Genomic DNA, 21,118 nt, shown 5'->3' with positions numbered 1-21,118 from the left:
TGGATTTTTTGCAAGGCAATAGAAAACAGCAAGGAAGGAAGAGAAGTCTAATGGACAAGCATAGTCACAGTTCAAAATTTTTCACTAGTGGTTCAGAAGCTTTTGGATTCCCTGTCATTTGTCTTCCCAAGAAATGAGAGCTTCTGGAGGGCAAAGACTGAATCCTGTCCCCTCTATAGGGACTATATGTATGACAGTAACCTGAATTAAATGGGGTTGTTGGGAGCCAGGACATGGCTTTTTTGGAGAGCTTTCCTTCTCTTTTTAATATATCCTGGGAGCATTCTATGTTTTCAGGCTGATAGCTTCCAAGGCTACATTTTGTGAACAGTAAGCAAGTTTTAGGAATATTGGCTCTGAAACAGGAACAAACTCACAAATGTAGAATATAAACTTATGGTTACCAAAACAGAGAGGGAGGGAGTTGGGATAGATTAAGGGTATAAGATTAACTGATACAAACTACTGTATATAAAATTAAAAAGTATAAAGGATATACTGTATAGCACAGGGTATTATGCTCAGTGTCTTATAATAACCTATAATGGAATATAATCTGCAAAAAATACTGAGTCATTTTGTTATGTACCTAAATCAGTTATATTTCAATTTAAAAAGAAGAAAGAATATTGACTCTGAGAGAAAGATATCCTATGGTCTTGGATTAGAGGAATTAATGCTGTTAAAATACCTGTATTTCCCTAAGCAATCTGCAGATTTAATGCAATCCTTACCAAATACCCATGACATTTTTCATCAAACTAGAGCAGTCCTAAAATTAATATGGAACCACAAAAGACCCCAAATTGCTAGAGCAATTTTTTTTTTTAATTGTTTGTTTGCTCGCTTGCTTTTGGCTGCTTTGGGTCTTCGTTGCTATACACAGGCTTTTCTGGTTGCAGTGTGCAGGCTTCCCGCTGTGGTGGCTTTTCTTTTGTGGAGCATGGGCTCTAGGCACTTGGGCTCAGTAGTTGTGGCTCTTGGGCTCCAGGGGACAGGCTCAGTAGTTGTAGCACATGGGTGTAGTTGCTCCACAACATGTGAAATCTTCCTGGACCAGGGATCAATGCAGGTGGATTCTCATCCACTGTACCACCAGGGCAGTCCTGCCAGAGCAATCTTGAGATGAAAAAGAACAAAGCTAGAGATAGCATGCCCCCTGACTTCAGACTAAACTACAAAGCTGTGGTCACTGAAACAGTATGGTACTGGCACAAAAAGACACTCAGATCAATGGGACAGAACAAAGAAGTAAACTGGTCAGTAAATCTGTGGCAAAGCATATACAATGGAGAAAAATCAGTCTTTTTAATGAGAAGTGCTGGGAAAAATGGACAGTTATATGTAAAAGAATGAAATTATTGATAGAACATTTTTCACACCAATATAATAAACTAAACTCAAAATGGATTAAAGACCTAAATGTAAGACTGGAAACCATGAAACTCCTAGAAAACATAGGCAGAACAATCTTTAATATAAATCATAGCAATGTCTTATTTGATCTCCTGAGGCAAAGGAAACAGCAAAAAAAGACAGCCTATGGAATGGGAGAAAATGTTTGCAAATGATATCACCAACAAAGATTAATATCTAAAACATATAAACAGCTCGTACAACTCTATGAAAAAATAAACACCCCAGTTAAAAATTGGTCAGGGGATGTCCCCAGTGGTGCAGTGGGTAAGAATCCACCTGCCAATGCAGGGAATACAGGTTCAATCCCCGGTTGGGGAACTAAGATCCCACAGGCTGAGGAGCAACTAAGCCCACGTGCTCCAGAGCCCCACAACTGGAAATGCCTGCACCACGATGAACAGGGCCACACGAGGCAGTGAAAATCCCATGTGCCACAACCGAGACCCAAAGCAGCCAAAATAAAATTAATAAAATAGGTAGCTGTGGAATTCCCTGGCAGTCCAGTGGTTAAGACTCTGCACTTTCACTGCCAAGAGTGCAAGTTCAGTTCCTGGGCAGGGAACTAAAATCCCACAAGCTACATCTAAAAAGCTAAAACAGGTAGCAACAAGGACCTATTATATAGCACAGGGAACTCTGCTCAATATATTGTAATAACCTAAATGGGAAAAGAATTTGAAAAAGAATAGATACTTATATATATAACTGAATCACTTTGCTGTACACTTGAAAGTAACACAGTACTGTTAATCAACTATATTCCAATGTAAAGTAAAAATAAAAAAAAGCAGAAGATGTGGTATATATACACAATGGACTATTAGTCAGCTATTAAAAAAGAATGAAATTCTACCATTTTCAACAACATGGATGGACCTGAAGGGTATTATGCTTAGTAAAATAAGTCAGTGAAAGACAAAAACTCATCACTGGAATGTGGACTCCAAAAATAAAATGAATGTATAAAAACAAACAGTTTCACAGAAAAAGAGAATAAACTAGTGGCTATCAGTGGGGGTAGGGGGGCAAGATAGAAGTATGGAATTAAGTACGAACTACTATGTATAAAATAAGCAACAGGGATATATTTACAGCCGAGGAAATATGGCTATTATTTTATAATGACCTTAAATGGAGTATAATCTATAAAAATATTGAATCACTGTGCTGTACACCTGAAACATAGAATATTGTAAGTCAACTAATACTAATAGTAAAAAATTAAAATCTAGGGACTTCCCTGGTGGTCTGGTGGTTAAGACTTCCAATGCAGGGGGCACTGGTTTAATCCTTAACTGGGGAAGAGCCCATATGCTTCATGGAGCGGCCAGAAAAAAAAGAAAGATTAAAATCTAAATGCGCTATTCACATCTTCTGTTGAGACTTTAATTATGATAATATAGACCATACCTTCCTTATAAACTGTAGAATAAATAAAAACTCTACATACACAACAGAAACCCATCAATGTTCCTAATATATAATTTTGCCATCTAAATTGAGGAAATACAGCTTTGTACAAATAATAATCTTCAAATGCTGTGTTCTCCAAATTGTTACATATTGAAAGAAGCTTGTGTTTCAGTTTCCTGATCATCCAACTAAGTTGGTACACCTCCCTACCCTAATGATGGAGATGCCCTGTGACAGCTGTGTGCAGCTGTGTGCAGCTTCCACACATACAGTTGTGGAAGCTAAAGAGTAAAATCACAGTATACATTTTAAAACTATAATACGTGCAGAGACAATAAGCCTAATTTGGAGGAGTGATATATATAAAGATTGAGAAACTGCCTCAAATTTTTGCAGTAAGCAGCTCAGTTGCAAATATTAATAGCTCCAACATTCAGCTGTGCAGGAGAGCAGGGGCTAGATTTTTGGGGAGGAACTTCCCTGGCGGTTCAGTGGTTGAGACTCCATGTTTCGGCTGCAGAGGGCTTGGGTTTGATCCTTGGTTGGCATCCTAAGATCCCATAATCTGCACAGTGCAGTAAAAAAAAAAAAAAGCTGTTGAATTTTCATTTATGCTTCATTTACATCCAAATCAGGAATTTCATACTCTGAGAGGTCACATCAGCAAGAAAGTTCAGATAGTTTTAAGTCAGTGTAGATGTCTTATTTAATTGGGTATAAACAAGGTTCTATTATTTACCCAAAAAAATGTTTGATGTACCATTAGCATTAAAATAGGTTTTGCTGCATTAAAAAAAAGAATATTGGCTCTGATAATAAAGACGTGAATTTGAATCCTGGTCCTACCGCTTATTAGCATAGAGGACAAGTTACTTAAGCCTTTTTAAGACTTGGGTTTAAACATGGATAATGATTGTACATACTTTAAAGGGTCATTGGGAAGATCAAATATTATAGTGTTTAGTGGCTGCCATAGTGAAAATGCTCCATACTTGTTAACCAGTGTTAATGTTCATATTTGATGAACATCAACCCCTTGATGATGAACATTCCCCTCAGATTCAGGGTATTCAAACTCATCATCTCCCTCCCAGGACCACACTTCTCCTTACCATTGACATATTGGTAAATGTTCCTGCCTTCTACCTAGGCACACAGCCAGGGAACTAATTCTGTTCATTCTCCATAGATTACCAAGCCCTGTTGATATGATTTTCTAAAATATCTCTTATACCCATCAATTTATTTTCTGTCTTCCCTGGGTGCTTGTCATCTATCTTTTGAATTATCCCAATGTCCTTCTGTATTTTCTCTCTGATTCTAGTCTTATCTCCTCTAATCTCATCTTCATGTTGCTGCCAGATTAGTTCTTTAAATAAATTTTTCCTTACTGCAAAAGTAACATATGTTTGTTATAAGAATTTTAAAAATTCAAATAAAAAAGGAAAGCATTACCCACACAATCTCTGCCTAGAGATAGCCACTGTTAACATTTTTAAATACATCTTGCTAGTCTTTTTTCAGTACATACTCCAGTTGTTAAAATGGGATCATTACTAGGTTAAAATAGGATCATTTAGAGGGATAGACAGATGTATGATATACCAAGCATAAGAAAACGTTGATGGTAGACTCTAGATGTAAGTATATAATTCATTGTAAAATTCTTTCAGCATTTCAGCGTGCTTGACATTTTTCATAATAAAGCTTGTGGTGTTTTATTTTTTTAACTTGCATTATAACTCTTACGTAGTTCTCTAGATATGCCCTTCTCTTGGTGTCCTTTTCTGGATTTCACACACATTGAACCCTCTGTTTTGAACCTGTCCACAGACCTTACGGTGCAAACAAATTGAGTGATATTTCTCCCATGTTAGATACTTTTTACTGTGAAGTATTCAGGAGATTTAAAGTGTGGGAGGGGCACCTTCTGGTCTGAAAGGAATGTTGGCAAATACTGATACTGAAAGGAATTTGAAAATTTTTTTAATGGTTCTTGATATACTGTTTTATATCTATCCAATAGACCTGTTTTAAGTGCTTCATTATTATTTCCTAAGGAAAACAATTTATGTTATTAAGCATTCATCTTATGTAGAACAGTCATTCTTAATTCAGGGGTTGTGGTCCCTTTAAGGGGCCTAGGAACCTCCCCGAAGTTGAGTGTGCAGTGTAGATCTTTGGTGTATTTTTCCAGAGAAAGAAGTCTTTAACATTCCTAAGTCTGAAGAAGGGGTACTGGGACTCAGAAAATGTTAAGCACCACTGATCTAGAGTGGAAGTTGCCAGATCTTGTTGCCTAGTAGAAATCACCTGTGCATTCATGCCCTAGTAACCTGAGCATTTGGCTTGGAACATTACTGAGCTTTGTCAAATGTATTATGTTCTCTTTTGAAAAGTCTCACCAACCACATTACACTTAAAGGTTACATTTTGATACAGCCACTTCCCTGGCAGCGCAGTGGTTAAGACTCTGCGCTTCCAATGCAGGGGGTGCAGATTCGATCCCTGGTTGGGGAACTAAGATCCCACAGGTTGTGGGACAGGCATGGTCAAAAAAATATACATATATATAATTATATATCAACTCCTGCACTTCAGTTGAGTCATCCTCTCAGTGTAGCTGTTAAAATGCATACTGCTGTCCGTTTTGGTTTGGGCCGCTGGCCACACTTCCGCACGTGTGAACATGGTGCACAGAGAACTAGGCTAAGAAAGTCCTTTTGAAAAAAAAAAAGTCCTTTTGGCTTCTGTGGGACTGTCTCGTGGCCAGTTGGTATGTCTGATACCCATGGTTTCCTTGCCCGGCAGGCTCACGTGATGGTTCTATGGGACTCTGGGAGGTGACAGATGATGTGTTGACCAAAAGTGATGCAAGGCACAATGTGTCGCGAGTCCCTGTGTATTCTCACATCACTCACAAGGCCTTAAAGGACATCCCCAAGGAGGACACAAACCCTGACAACTGCAAGGTCCGGGCTCTGGCCTTCAACAACAAGAACAAGGTATGAGCTTGCCAGAGGTCCCTGAAGCCTATTCCCCTTGCTTCAGTTTCTTGGCTTATGTCTTGGAAGATGCGCTTCCCTTCTCTCTTCCCAAGTCAGAACTGCATAACTTAGTTCTGAGCCCAAGCGGCATCTCTTGAAGACTGAGGGATGCTCAGTAACAATCTCTGTCTGAGAAAGATTATAACTAAAATTACGAAACCTTCCCTTTGCAGTGAATATTCTCTGCATGGTTCACGTCTGTTAACCTCTCAGAGTTTCGCCAGGGGCATTCTGATCTGTCTCTCATCTGCACATGACCTTGCAGGTGCTCTGTTTTGGGTATGATTTTCCTACATGCAGTCACTTTCTTCTCTCTTGTATTCAGTTTCTTTTCATTCTTCACAGCCTCTTCTCAGTGCTTCCATCAAGTCTAATCATCTGAGTCAGATCTCCTGAAACTGAACTATTAAGTAGACTGCTGGTTTGAAGACCCAGACCCATAAGAGAAGAAAGGCTTTTCCCAAAATTTGAGTCAGACCACAATTTGAGGGCTAGTTCCCTTAGCCTCCCATCTCTCATCCATATTTAGAAGTTAGGGGTAGACTTATCTCCTACCTTAGACCCTGTACTTACAGAAGCTCTCACACTGAGACTTACAAAACTGGCTTTCACGTGTGTGCTCTGTTCTAACAAACAGGATGTCATGTGTATGATTGTATGCTACTGGCTTTTTGAACCTTGAGTGTCTCCGTGCAAGCCTGGACTAGCTTCTTGGGTTCTCTCAAGAAGCAGCCTTGCTTTACTATGTTGTCCAGCTGCATTTCATAGGGTGAGATGAGGGGCTGATAATCCCTGGCACCATCATGGGATCCAAGTGAGGGAATGGAGGACCGCATCCTGCAGGTATTCTCCTGCTTACTGTTGTATGTTAGTTGCTGTGTATATGACCTGTTTTCATTGCTTTTGCAGGAATTGGGAGCAGTATCGCTGGATGGCTACTTTCATCTCTGGAAGACTGAAAATACCCTATCTAAGGTGTGCTGAACAGGACTTAGTAGTTTCACCTTCAAGTTAAAATACTGTCATCTCTGAATTTTTCATTCTTATCTAAAACATGAATTCTTGAAGTGCCTGGACATGTGACCACATGGTACATGAACTTCTGAGTCTAGCCTTCCTCTCTCGAAAATCTTTTAGAGGAGTCAGTGGGGTGATGCTTTCACACTGTTCATACTGCAAGGGCCTGCTGAGACTCCTTGAGCTCGCAGTCCTCCACTCCACAATGCCTTTCAGTATTTGCTTATGGATTATGGACTATTTGCAGCATTGTCAGGGCAGGCAAACCTAAATGTTGGAAGTTGTTGACAAAAGTCAATTAAGAGAAGTCATCTCCAAAATAATCATGTAAGGTATGTGTGTTGGTTGCTTAGTCGTGTCCCAGCTCTTTGCAACCCCATGGGCTGTAGCCTGCCAGGCTTCTCTGTCCATGGAATTCTCCAGACAAGAACACTGGAGTAGGTTACCATTTCTTTCTCTAATGCAAGGTATGAATTTGCAAGCAGCTTTTGCCTAAAGCTAAACGTACCTGTGAATCCTTTGCTCTATTCTTGTCCCAGAGGCCTTTGAGACTTATTCCTTCTTTGATGGAATCTCTTTCAAGAAGAAGCAGAGCTCTAGGAATTACTGATTCCTTCATGTCGCAGGAGGCTTTATGCTCCACCACCCTTGCTGGGTGCCTCAACTTCAGTGGGCTCTGAAGATTGGCTAAATGATAAGGATCCAGGGTCAGCGCTGATTGGGCTGCCTGGGTTGAGCAGAGCCACGAGTGTGCTTTCTGTAGTGTAAGCTACCACACAGTGGGGTATTTAGGCTGCAGGTAGCCAAAAACAAGGTCTCCTACCTGAAGATCAGTGAGAAGGTTGAGCTCTTCCTGGCAGAGAAAACAGATGGGCCCGTGGCTTTAGTGCCCTGGAGTTATCCCTGGAAACAGCCTGTGGTTTTTGGCCTTTCTCTCTGCTTCTCATTATTTAATTCCAGCTTGACCGTTTCCTCTAACCAGTCCTCTTCAGTACCTAGATCTCGTTTATTATCACCACTCTTTGTTTCTCTAACATGCCTCGGGATGGAGCAATACGTGTCTTTTGATCTCTGACTTTGCATATCTTGTGTATGAGGAAAGCCCACAGAGGTGGGCAGCAAAGAACAGCGCCCTTCTGTATACTCTCTAGTATTATCGTGGTTACCTTTCTCCTCTCTCTCTTTTCAGCTCCTCTCCACCAAACTGCCATATTGCCGTGAAAATGTGTGCCTGGCCTATGGTAATGAATGGTCAGTCTATGCAGTGGGCTCCCAAGCTCACGTCTCTTTCTTGGATCCGCGGCAGCCATCATACAACGTCAAGTCTGTCTGCTCCAGGGAGCGAGGCAGTGGTAAGAGCCCTGTGTGCCCCTCAGGCTTACAGCTGCATTGCCATTGGTTTTTGACCTTCTGTTTCTATATTGGTTTCCAGACAAGTACAGAGATTTTTATGAAGGTGTTTGGTGACACACAGGGGAGCTGGAATGCCTGCGTGGCAGCCAAGCTTCAAACACTTTAGACAAATGTGTGGTCACAGAAGGCTTTGATGGAAACCAACCATCAGGATATTGGTGGTTTCCGTACTCCCTCACATCACCCTACTCTCTTTCCTGTGTTAGTTTTTTTGTTGGAACTCTGCCTGAACTAGAAAATTCATTTTATGCTAAGGGATGATGCAGTAGACTGAGGGGGATTTTACAGAGGGCTATGAGGAAACTTTTGGGGGTAATAATGATTATTTTCATTGTGGTGATGGTGTTGTGGATATATACATATGTTAAAACTTCACATTGTGTACTTTGAATATTTGCAGTGCATTGTATATAGATTGTAAATCAGTAAAGATAAAGAAGATATTTAGTTCTGACCACTGGATGAACTAGACTTCAAAACCGCACCATCACCACCACCACCAATCTTTAATAGCATATTCTGTCAGAGGGCACCCTCATCCTTTATTGAGGAATAAAAAGGCATGTTTGTACTGTACTTAAAGATTTCAGAATACTTTTGTCAGCCATCTCATTTCATCTTACCAAGAACCCTGTGAGAGGCAGTTTATACCCCATTTTATAGAGGAGGAGACTAGGACCCAGACTGGTTGAATAACTTGCCCAGCATCACACTGGTTGGTGGGGGAACAGCCCAGGGACCAGAATCCAGAGGATCCAATCTAACAAAGTGTGTTTTCTTCTTATCTCTCCTTTGTTCCCCTTCACTGCAGTTAAAAGGCACTGTGTGGATTACACTTTAGCTTCTTTCAAGTATTTATTTTCATGCAAATGTTGCAGATACGCCTTTGTTTTGGACTTGTTTTCAGTTATCTTTGAAATACTTAGATTTCAGAACTGAGAGAGTAACTGTAAGTAAGGGAAAGAGTAAACTGCCTTAGCAGGAATGATGTCTGTAGTGAAGAGATTTTGGTTACTGTTACAGGGGTGGCACTCAAACCTAATAAGATATTGATTTCACAAATACTAGTGAAACCTCTTCGCATCGCATGCTCTTATTTAATCCACAGATGCAGCAGATGTATTTTCCCTGTGACCCAAAGGGATTAGGTGACTTGTCTTAAATTCACAAGTGAGAGACTGTGCAGCATTGGGTCTTGAGTTCTAGGCTATTTGCCACTCTCCTAACACACTTAATACCAGATAAAGACCTCTTGCCGTGCCATGGTAGTGGTTTTAGGTCAAATACAAGAAAGTCCTTGTTAATGTAATGATTTATAAATACCCACATTACCCTCAGTTTCAGTGCGGGTTAGAAACATATAATGGAAAAGAGCTCAGAGTGATGAAGGATGCCTTGAGTGAGCCAAGGAGAGGCAAGAAGGTTCAGGGCAGATTTGCGGTCCTAGGCCACAAGCATCTCAGGCATCATCAGGCACTTCTCTGAGGCTTATGGGAAGGTTCCTGTTAATGTGCGGATGGCCAGTGTGGCATCACGGTGCCCTGGCTTGTGCATGAGCTGGGTCTGCCACAGGAAAGGTGATGTGGTATGTCGGGGTGGCACGTGAACTCAGTGCCAGAGAAATTCAGGCTCGCAGATCCGATCACCCTTTTACTTTTCTCTGTCTCAGGGATCCGGTCAGTGAGCTTCTATGAGCACATCATCACTGTGGGCACAGGGCAGGGCTCCCTGCTGTTCTATGACATCCGAGCTCAAAGGTTCCTGGAAGAGAAGCTCTCAGCTTGTTACGGGTCCAAGCCCAAACTCGCAGGAGAGAACCTGAAACTAACAACTGGCAAAGGCTGGCTGGTGAGTAAGCCCGGCCTCACATGGTTACTGGCCAGTGACAGAAAAGTTGTCTTTACATTCCCACCCCTACTAACACATCATAGTTTTTCACTAGTAAGAGGCAGGTAAAGACACTGTCCCGTGATTTTTGTTTTTGTGTCTGCACATCCATGGGAAAACTGAGGCCCAGAAGACATACCAGTTGACCCAGGATAACCCGCAGGTGATAACAGCCAGAAGGAGAAGGAGCCTCCCCCCTGAGACTGCCAGTGAATTATTAAAGCATTGGTTCCAGCAGTCCTGAGAAGACCTTAGGCTTGTGTAGCATTTCTTCATCCTACTTGGCTCCTCCCTAATGTCATTTGGAAAAATAGGGCCCCAAGTCAATGAGCACCAGTCTCCTGGGATCCAGTGATAGATAACAGGACCTTCTCCTTTCAAGGGGCCCAGAAAGCATCCTTGTCCCTTCTTTCGCCTTTTCTGCGCCCCTGGCAAGTGCTAACAGAGTCTCTTTTTTTTTCCCCCATAGAATCATGATGAAACCTGGAGGAATTACTTTTCGGACATTGATTTCTTCCCCAATGCTGTTTACACCCACTGCTACGACTCGTCCGGAACGAAACTCTTTGTGGCAGGAGGTCCCCTCCCTTCAGGGCTCCATGGAAACTATGCTGGGCTCTGGAGTTAATGACAACCAACTCTCTCCCAAAATGCAGAGATTTACACTAACTTCCATCCTCAGTTTCCATTTCTTCTTTTGATTTTTTTCCAGTTGTGTGAGGCCCTCATATTTTAGTGGGAACACCAGAGTTTGCCTATGCTTTAAGCACTTGATAGGAAGAACCTCTGTTCAGAAATCTAAAGGACTTTTTGTTTTTTTGTTTCGTTTTTTGTTTGGTAAACAGAATTTAACTTTACTATCTTTTTTCTTTCTGGCTTCTCAACCAGACATTGTTAATTCCTGTTTGTATTTTTTCTTTAAGTGACACACACTCTCCCCACTCTGGGTTCCTTAGATTGACATAATTCATTCTCACCCTTACTTCACTCTTGAGAGGTAGGGCTCCTTTATAATTATATAGTTGCTGTCCTAGACTTTCTGTGAAAGTTTGGGGGCTGTGTGTGTGTTATATGTGTGGTGTGTGTGTGTGAGAGAGAACTTGTGTGCCTGCACGTACCATGTGTCATTGAAGTTACCTGGAGTGAGGATTACTGTAATTAAAATATTTATAAAAGAAACAACTTTATTCACAGAGTCCAGCTTTGGGACTGGTCTTTATCTTGTTTTGTAAAGTCTAACAACACTGATTATAGGAAGTAAAAATAGAAAGGAAAACAAATCACCAGTAGGAAACCCTCTGAGTTCGATTGAAAGCTTTCTGGGACTCTGATGCCAGGACTCCAAAGTAATCCATCTCCCACCTGCCTCTCCCCTTCTGTGTGTCCCCTGGGGGAGGACATTTCTGTGTATGTGTCACTTCCACTTCAGTTTCCCATCTGGTCAAATCCATGGCCACTACCCCCAAAACATCAGAGTCTCAGTTCAAAATGCAGCTCTGGCAGTTGCAGAAGGTCTGGTGGGACTTGGTAAAAAGAATTTCCATCCCAACCTCCCTCCCCCTCCTCTCAGACAAGACCTGATATGGTTTCTCAGGGACCTGGAATGGGAGGCCTCAGGTCTGCTAAAATTCACATGCTTTGGTCCCTTTGGCTTTGAGGAGAAATGTCTTTGCCTTTCTTCTAATCTCCGCAGTAGGTTTTGCTTGTGTTTTCTAAAATGGGTTCAGTTCAGGAGGGTGGGGATGAGCAGGGGATTTATCTGTGTGTAGTGAGTGCCTCATGTGTGGAATGTGTGTTTTCTGAAGACAGTGGAGCCGCTCTGTTGGCTCAGCCGTGGGATGGCGATGGGGTGGCCTACAGCCAGCAGCGTTGTGCATGTAAAAGCAGCAATGTGATCAGTGATTTGTTCCGCCCTTGAACTGTTTAGTCTGAGGTTTTTGAACTTGCAGGCAACTGACTGACCAGTTACTCCTTGTTTTTTTATGCATCATATTGCAGATAAGAGCTGTTCCCACCCCCGCATTCCTCCACCACTCGAAGCACATACTCTGTTTCTGGTAGCAGCCCATTCTGGGGGAAAGAAGTCATATTCCTGCACTGTAGTGTCCAAGTCGCTTTCCCAGTTGTCCCCCCTGCTCTGGGTGTAACTAAGGAGATTGAAAAAAAAAAAGAGTGTCTTCTTTTTGGTGATGGGCGCTGATAGGGAGGGGAGACAGCAAGTCCACCCTGGATAGTGTTGCAAGGCATACACCATAGGTTCTAGAATTCTCATCTTCTAACCTAGAGACATAGGTGCTATAAACAGGGAATTAAGCAAAATGCTGGATGCTACAGATCTTTTAATTGTCTTAATTTTTTTCTATTATTAAACTACAAGCTGTAGATTTCTTAGTTCTCACAGAACTCATTTTAAACCTACTTGTATAAAAAAATAATTTTAGAATGTTTTGTACTGTTGGCAGACCCTCTTCTGTGATGGGTAATGCATTTGGTTGGTTGAGGTTTTGTTTTTCAAAATGTAGCACTTGACTTTTTGCCAAGTAAAAATAAATAAATATTCCAGTGCAAAGTGGTTTGAGTATGTGTAACCAAGAGGCAGCAGGAAAAAGGTCCCAAGTGACTGGTTGGAAGGTCAGTTTGGGGTTCTCAGATTGCCTGAAGTAGAACACAGGAGTTCCCTCAAGGGTAAAGGTGGGTCAAGGGCAAACACAGAAACACTGATACCTGCTTGCTCCTGGTCCCCAACCCCGGCCCAGGAGCATTTGCTCTGGAGTCAGTTGAGAGTAGGTATGCCTGGAGGAAGTGGTGTGGTGCTTGGAGAAAAGCACAGACTGACAGGGAGGGAGCATGCTAGTCCTTGCTCTGAGTGGCTGGATGAGCAAAGTGACCAGCTCCTCTTACATAAACCAGGGGTGGTGATGGGCCCCGTCTGCTTCAGTGGAGGGGCCCTGAGAATGACTGAAAGTGCCCCAGGAAACAGGCTTTCATTTTGTTGAAGCTGGAACCATAGATGCTCACTGTAAGAGGAGAAACCAGTGTCTTTAGTGAGTGATGTTCTTCCCAGCGGGCTGTCACTGAGAGAAAGGTGGACTGCTGAACCCTACTACTCTCCTCACAGTCATCTCTGGAGGACCCATCAGGACTGGGCCACAGAGTCAGACAAGCTGGATACAGCTGCTGTTAGAGACTGCTTCAGAAGATGATTGGTACAAGCAACCACCTATTGATACATGATCAAAGGCTGCAAAGCAGGAAAGGGGAAGTGAAGGAGTTGAAGCAGTTGAAAGGGCTTCCCAGAGGAGAAGAGTTAAAGCATTTGGAAAGGGACTGACATTAGCCTTTCCCAGAATGAGATTTTTCAGAATCCCCAATCCTTGGAACAGTAATGGTTGTTTGCAAAATGTCCCATGTTCAGATTGCTCGGGGGAAATGCAGATGAAAGCAAACACATGTTTCTTCACAACCTGAGGTTTGGGGTTACCATGGGACTCGTGCATGAGACATGCTCAGAAAAAGGTGACGGAGTATGGGGAGGGCCTGGCCTAGACCTCTGGCCTCTGTGGAATCTTGGCCCTGCTCCCACTTTCCAGCCAGACTTTGCAGCAAGCTATGTATCACAGAAGGGCTTTGTGGACTTACGTGGGCCCTCCCATTCCTGCCAGCAGGCCTTACTCCCAGGCCATGAAAGAAAGTCCTTGTTCTTAGGCACATGCCTCATTCGAAATGGTCTACTGGCCCCTCCCATAATACTTTAGGTCCTTTTGCAGACGGCTTTGGAGTCTCATTTATGCTCCAGGTTCCCCCATCCCTGCCACTCCAAAAGTGGATTAGTATTAGTCTGGTCCATGAAGATAACAATGTTAAATTTATTAGTGTTCCTAATAAAGCTAAAGATTGCCAACCCAGGGCTCTCTGATCCCAAACATTTCCTAGACCAGGTACCCAGGAAAAGAAGTCAGGGTGTCAAGATCCTTGGTTTAGGATTGGGGGGTCAATCTTCTAAGATCCTACAATCCAAGTGTTTTTTTCCTTTCTTTTCAGTTGGCTAGTGTCTCACAGACAACAATGTTGTGGCACGGGGTATGAAGGGAAGAAAACAAATACTCCATGTTTCTTGCTTTTAGCCACATCTCATTTCATACTATTGTGCTAAAATGGCTGGAAGCTTTGGAAGTGTAGAAACATGGGCTCCTAATTCTGTAGTTACTGAAGAAGACAAAAAAAAGTTCAGGTTTGTTAACTTGATTCTCCTGCCTTCATTTCAGTTCCTCCAAAGAATTATCTAGAGAAACAAATGTTAGAAATTTGTTTCTAAACTACCTCTAGAGAGAGAGGTGTGAACTGAACTCAAGATGGAATTGTGTAAACTTATGATTCAGCTCTCCAGACAGGTGTGAGTTGTCCTTTTAAATTCCCCCTGGGTTGAGCCTCACGTCTGAACACTCCTCTTTATTAGTGTGTAATTGCTGAAGTCAGAACTTTTAAACGATAATAATATTCATTAGCTGAGCTCAGTGTCACATGTTTACTGCCTTTGTTGTTAGGCAGTATTCAGAATTGTAATTAACATTCCTAGTGCTGTGAACAGGAAGAAAATAAATGATCAACTCCCATCTTAAACTTCCCTTGCTCATAGCTACTTTTTCCTTAGCTGATGACAGCTTGGATAGAGGACTGGAAATAATAATCTGGCTTCTTTGTTCCCCAGGGTTAAGGCCATTGGTCAATGCAGAGAACACTGCTGGGTACCTTGTAGCAGTTTGGGCCTTACAATGTGTTGCTTACCTAAGAAGCATCCTTCACCACCGCCACCACTACTCTGCTTCCCCTGGCCCTTCTGCTAAAAACACAAAATTATTGCTCCAATCACCATGCTTAAGTTTCCAGCGTTAGATCTTTTCTTTTCTTGAGGGAAGAGGATGTTATATTACCTGATTAAAGATACTGGAGGGGAAAAAAAAGAAAAGATACTATTGCTCTTCCCTGGAGGAGGCGAAGTGCCAATTGCCGAAGGCGAGTGTGGCCTGCAAGGGGAGGATATGGGTTCAGTTACAGTTCTACCACTGATGCTCATGGACATGAATTTAAACAAGTCTTTACTCCTCTCTGGACATAAGTTTTTTTGTTTTGTTTTGTTTTAATCTTATACAATGAAGACAGGAATTCAAATTAGACATTAGATTTCTGTCATCCACAACAACTATTGTACTGGTACAGGGAAGCCTAAGAAGAATTGGAAGTGATCCTCTACTACTGACCTCAAAGCAAGTAAATAGAGTAGGGTTTATTAAATGAGTCTTATTTTCCTAATAGTTTCCAATAAAACACTGGAAATTATAGGTTGAATGGTGTACCCCCAAAATTCAAGTCTACCAGAACCTCAGAACAGTGATCGGGTTAGTCACTCAGTTGTGTCTGACTCTGTGATCCCATGGATTGTAGCCCGCCAGGCTCCTCTGTCCATGGTATTCTCCAGGCAAGAATTGTGGAGTGGGTAGCCATTCCCCCTTTCAGGGGATCTTCCCAACCCAGTGATTGAACCTGGGTCTCCTGCATTGCAGGTGGATTCTTTATGGTCTGAGCCACCAGGGAAGCCACCAGATCATCAGTGTGACCTTTAAGGTCTTTGTAGATGTAATTAGGAAGGATTGAGATGGGCTTATACTGAGTTAGGGAGTCCCTATCTCCAATGAGAGGGCTTCCCTGGTGGTTTAGACAGTAAAGAAACTGCTTGTAATGCAGGAGACCTGGGTTTGATCTCTGGGTTAGGACAATCCCCAGGAGAAAAGAGTAGCTACCAGTCTTCTTGCCTGGAGAATTCATGGACAGAGGAGCCTGGTGATCTACAGTCTATGGGGTCACAAAGAGTCGGACATGACTGAGTGACTAACACACACACATACACACCAATGAGAGTGACTTTATGAGACAGAAAAGGACATACGGGATCAACCAGAGAAGATGATATGAAGACAGAAAGAGATTGGAGTGATGCATTTGTAAGCCAGGAGCCGCCAGAAGCTGGAAGAGGCAAGGAATGAGTCTCTTTAGAGCCCTAGAAAGGATTGTGGCCCTGCTGACATCTTGATTTTGGATTTCTGGCCTCCAAAGCCATGAGAGAATGAATTTCTGTTGCTTTAAAGCCACCAAATTTGTGGTAATTTATTTCAGCAAACCTAGCAAATTAATACAGAAGTATTCTGAGGAATTTCCAGATGCCAATTTTTATAAAATCACTTTTGAGATTTAAGAAAAATGTTTTCTGATAATACAAAGAGGAACTGTACTTACGTAGTAGTGCTAAGACTTATAAAAGCAAAAATTAAAGCTCAAGGATTTTCCTGGAAGTCCATGGCTAAGACTCCCATGTTCCCAATCCAGGGAGCCCAGGTTCAATCCCTGATCAGGGAACTAGATCCTGCCTGCTGCAACTAAGACCCGGTACAGCCAAATAAAGAAAAATATTTGCTTCTGGCTGAAAATCCTGTTCCTTCCAGAACTTGAGGCGGTAATCCCCAAATCTGCCTACCCCTGGTTGTTTTTTCCTATCTCAAACTGCTTCAACATTTTAAACTTTTACTCTAGGTCACCTTTTCACAGTATACACAGCAGAGACTCAGGGTGCTTTCTCATCTAGGATTTATTAGCCAGTAAATATGGACAGCTCTCTGCAGTCCCCCTTGAAAATAGGAGAAAATAGAAGATCTAGTTAAGGCCTAACACACCTAAACCTGCTTTATGATAGGATCTGCCCCGTGCCTGCCTCTGTGGACCTGGAGCTGCTAGCCAGAGTAAGAAGGATGCCCAAGTCAGCAGAAAAGTCAGCCCTGACGTTATTGCTCCTATTGGTTTATTTTATTTACTATGATCTTAATTGGGAAGACAGCCTAGCAAAATGGTATTTATTGCATTGAAAAATTCTTATCTCAGGACTTCCTTGGGAGTCCAGTGGTTAAAACTCCACACTCCTAATGTAGGGAGTGAGGGTTTGATCCCCGGTCTGGGAAATAAGATCTCACATGCCGCACAGTGCAGCCAAAAAAACCCACAACAAAAATTGATTGTCTCCATTGACCCAGACTTCTGGAAATTTTAGGAAATATTCTAAACAAGTATGCGAAGACAGATGTATAAGAATGGTTGTTGAGCATTATTTCTTTTTAATATGTTTTCTCTACTTATCAGAGTATTTTCTATCCATTATTTTTGGCTGCACTGGGTCTTTGTTGCTGCACACAGGCTTTCTCTTGTTGCTGAGAGCAGGGGCTACTCTCTGGTTGCGGTGCGTGGGCTTCTCATTGCAGTGGCATCTCGTTACAGAGCACGTGCTCTAGGGCATACAGGCTTTGGTAGTTGTGGCCCATGCTTAGTTGCTCTGAGGCATGTAGGATCTTCCTGAACCAGGGATCGAACCCATGTCCTCTGCATTAGCAGGCGGATTTCTAATCACTGGACCACTAGGGAAGTCCTGTCATAGCATTAATTAGCAAAAAAAAGACAGAACAAACAACTGGAAGTTCATGCTCGGGTTCAGTCAAGGACTGTAGCCTTGCCAGGCTCCTCGGCCCATGGGATTTCCCAGACAAGAAGAGTGGCAGGAGGAGTGTGCTTCCAGATGATGGAGTAGAAGAACATTTGCTCACCTTCTCCTGCCAGAGCACCAAAATTGCAACTAGCTGTTGAACAACCATTGACAGGGAGATCCTGGAACCCACCAAGAAAAGATACCCCACATCCAAGGACAAAGAAGAAGCTGCAGCGGAACAGTAGGAAGGGCACAATCATGATAAAATCAAATCCTATGCCTGTCAGGTGGGCAACCCACAAACTGGAGAATAATAACACCAAGGAAGTTTTCCCACTGTTGTGACAGTTCTAGGCCCTACATCAGGCTCCTCAGCCTGGGGATCTGGACAAGGGACTGGGAATCCCTGGGGAATCTGACTTTGAAGGCCAGTGGGATTTAATTACAGGACTTCCACAGGACTGGGGGAAACAGAGAGTCCACTCTTAGTGGGCACAGACCAAATCTTGTACACACCAAGGCCAAGGGGGAAGGAAAAGTGACCCCACAGGGAACTGAGCCAGACCTACCTATGAGTGTTTGAGGGTCTTCCTGCAGAGGCGTGGGTTGGCAGTGGCCCACCACAGGGACGGGGGCACTGGCAGCAGCAGTCCTGGGAGCTACATCTCTGGTAAGTCCTCTTGGGGGTCACCAATAGCCCTCCCATAGAGCCAGTATGGGCTTCCCTTGTGGCTCAGCTGGTGAAGAATTTGCCTTCAATGTGGGGGACCTGGGTTCGTTTCCTGGGTTGGGAAGATCCCCTGGAGAAGGGAAAGGCCACCCACTCCAGTATTCTGGCCTGGAGAATTCCGTGGACTGTATAGTCCATGGGATCGCAAAGAGTCGGACACAACTGAGCAACCTTCACTTCACTCACTCTAGAGGCAGTAGACTCCAGGACTGGGTCGCCTCAGGCCAAACAGCTAACAGGGTGGGAGGACAGCCCCCACGCCCCCATCAGTAGACAATTGGATTAAAGTTTTACTGAGCACAGCCCTGCCCACCAGAGCAAGACCCAGTTTTCTCCACAGTCAGTCCCTCCCATCAGGAAGCTTTCATAAGCCTCTTAGCCTCATCCACCAGAGGGCACACAGAGGAAACAGGGCAAGAATACTGGAGTGGGTTGCCATTTCCTTTTCCAGGGGATCTTCCCAGCCCAGGGATCTAACCAGTGACTCTTACATCTCCTGCATTGGCAGGTGGATTCTTTATCACTGCGTCATCTGGGAAGCCCATTAATAAGGAAACAGTTAAATTTTAAAATTAAAAAAAAATTATATATTTATTTGGCTGCTCTGGGTTTAGGTTGCAGCACCCAGGGCCCCTGCATTGGGAGCACAGAGTGTTCACTGCTGGACCACCAGGGAAGTTCTAAATAAAAATGTTACATATTCTTGGTTAATCTTACTACAGAGAGAGACCACCACATACTATGTTCCTCTTGATGGGTTGCAATAGGAATTGAACAGGATTGCTTAAGAACTACTCTTGCCAGAAAAATCAAACTTGATCTGTGCAAGCTTTTAGATCTTTAAGTTTTCAGAAAATATAGTGGCTAGAAGAACATATTAATGGTATAGCAGGGATGCAAACAACCAAATGCAGAACCTAAGGAAAATGTTCTACTTTTTTCAGTAAACAAATAGCATGAAAAAAGAGAACTATTATATATTAAGGGAGACTTGAGACAGGCATAGGAAGCAATGTAATGCATAAGGGTGTTTATATCCTAATTCAAAACAATGCAACTGAGAAAGATCATCAGGGAGAGAATTCTCTGGCAATCCAGTGGTTAGGGGCTTCCCAGGTGGCACTAATGGTAAAGAACCTACCTGCCAATGCAGCGAGCTCAATCCCTGGGTCGGAAAGATCCCCTGGAGGAGGGCATGGCAACCCACTCCAGTATTCTTGCCTGGAGAATCCCATGGACAGAAGAGCCTGGCGGTCTACAGTCCATAGAGTTGCAAAGAGTCAGACATGACTGAAGTGACTTAGCATGCATGCACCAGTGATTATGTCTCAGCACTTTCATTGCCGACAGGGTTCAGTCCCCACAAGCTACGGGACACAGCCAAGAAAAAAAAAATGCCACTGAAAAAAACAACAACAACAATACAGATAATTAGGGAAAACTTAAAACACTGACTGGATATTAAATAATAGTAAAGAATTACTATTACTTTTTCTAGGTATAATGATATCGTGAGTATGGACTTTTTAAAATAATTACATTTTCTTTTAATCTTACCTCTTAGAGATATTTTATTTGTAGATGAAGTAACATGATGTCAAGCATTTGTTTTAAAATAATCCTAAGAGAAACTTCCCCACTGGTCTAGTGATTAAGAATCTGCACTTCCACAGCAGAGGGCACAGGTTACATCAATGGCTGGGGAACAGAGATCTTCTATCCTCGAGGTGTGGCCAAAATTAATTAATTAATAATAATTCAGAGGGTTAGATTATTTTAAAGAGTTATATTGATAATCGTTGAAGCTGTCAGATGGGTTTATGGGGGCTTATTATGCTAGTCTTTCTAATTATGTAATATTAGGGATTTTTTTTATAATACAAAGTTTTTTAAATGGTACATAACAGGTAAACCTATATGCAATGACATAGAATAATCAAAACATAGGCTATATTATTAATTGAGAAAGTTATAAGCCAGCTTCCATCTCTTGTAAAATTCATACATATCTAGATTTAAGTATAGGAAAAACCTAAAATGTTATCACTAGACTATCACTAGTGGATCTCTTGGTGTGTGTGCTCAGTTGCTCAGTCATGTCTGACTCTTGGTGGCCCCATGGACCGTAGCCTGCTAGGCTCCTCTGTTCACAGAATTTTCCAGGCAAGAATATTGGAGTGGGTTGCTGTTCCCTACTCCAGGGGATCTTCCTAACCCAAGGGTAGAACTCGTGTCTCTTTTGTCTCCTGCATTGGCAGGCGAATTGTTGATCGCTAAAGCCACCTGGGAAGCCCATGGGTCTTTATTACCCCCTTCAGAATTTTGGCAGCAGAGTTTTAATGATTTTTTTTTATTCCCTTGCTCATCTGTATTTTCTGGTAGTGTCATTTAAGATACACCTCTCCCAGGCTTCGCTGGTGGCTCAGTGGGAAAGAATCTACCTGCCAGTGCAGGAGACATGGATTCAATCCCTGATATGGGAGGATCCCACACGCTACTGGAGCAACTAGTGAGCCTGTGCTCTAGGGTCTGGGAGCCCCAACTCCTGAGCCTGCATGCCCTTGAGCCCCAGTTCCACAATAATAGAAACCTCTGCAATGAGAAGCCCTCGACCATAACAGAGAGTAGCTTCGGAGACAGTAGCTTCTGATTTCTGAAACTGGAGAA

At 42.7% G+C, this 21,118-nt stretch overlaps 1 protein-coding gene across 2 annotated transcripts in view; it reads left to right on the top strand.

The window, feature by feature from the left end:
• Positions 1-12,768, top strand: part of DCAF12 (DDB1 and CUL4 associated factor 12) — a 38,233-nt gene extending 25,465 nt beyond the window's left edge. For both annotated transcript variants that reach the window (XM_061425952.1, XM_061425951.1), the window contains exons 5-9: positions 5,644-5,837; positions 6,789-6,854; positions 8,086-8,248; positions 9,979-10,157; positions 10,666-12,768. In XM_061425952.1, the coding sequence (XP_061281936.1) occupies positions 5,644-5,837; positions 6,789-6,854; positions 8,086-8,248; positions 9,979-10,157; positions 10,666-10,824 (761 nt within the window). In that variant the 3' untranslated portion in view covers positions 10,825-12,768. The remainder of the gene's footprint in view (positions 1-5,643; positions 5,838-6,788; positions 6,855-8,085; positions 8,249-9,978; positions 10,158-10,665) is intronic.
• The last annotated feature ends 8,350 nt before the right edge of the window (positions 12,769-21,118 follow it).

The sequence above is a fragment of the Bos javanicus genome, chromosome 8 (assembly GCF_032452875.1).
Source record: "Bos javanicus breed banteng chromosome 8, ARS-OSU_banteng_1.0, whole genome shotgun sequence".
NCBI lineage: Eukaryota > Metazoa > Chordata > Mammalia > Artiodactyla > Bovidae > Bos > Bos javanicus.
Note: the sequence above shows the minus strand (reverse complement) of the source record. Positions and strands in the feature narration are given on the sequence as shown.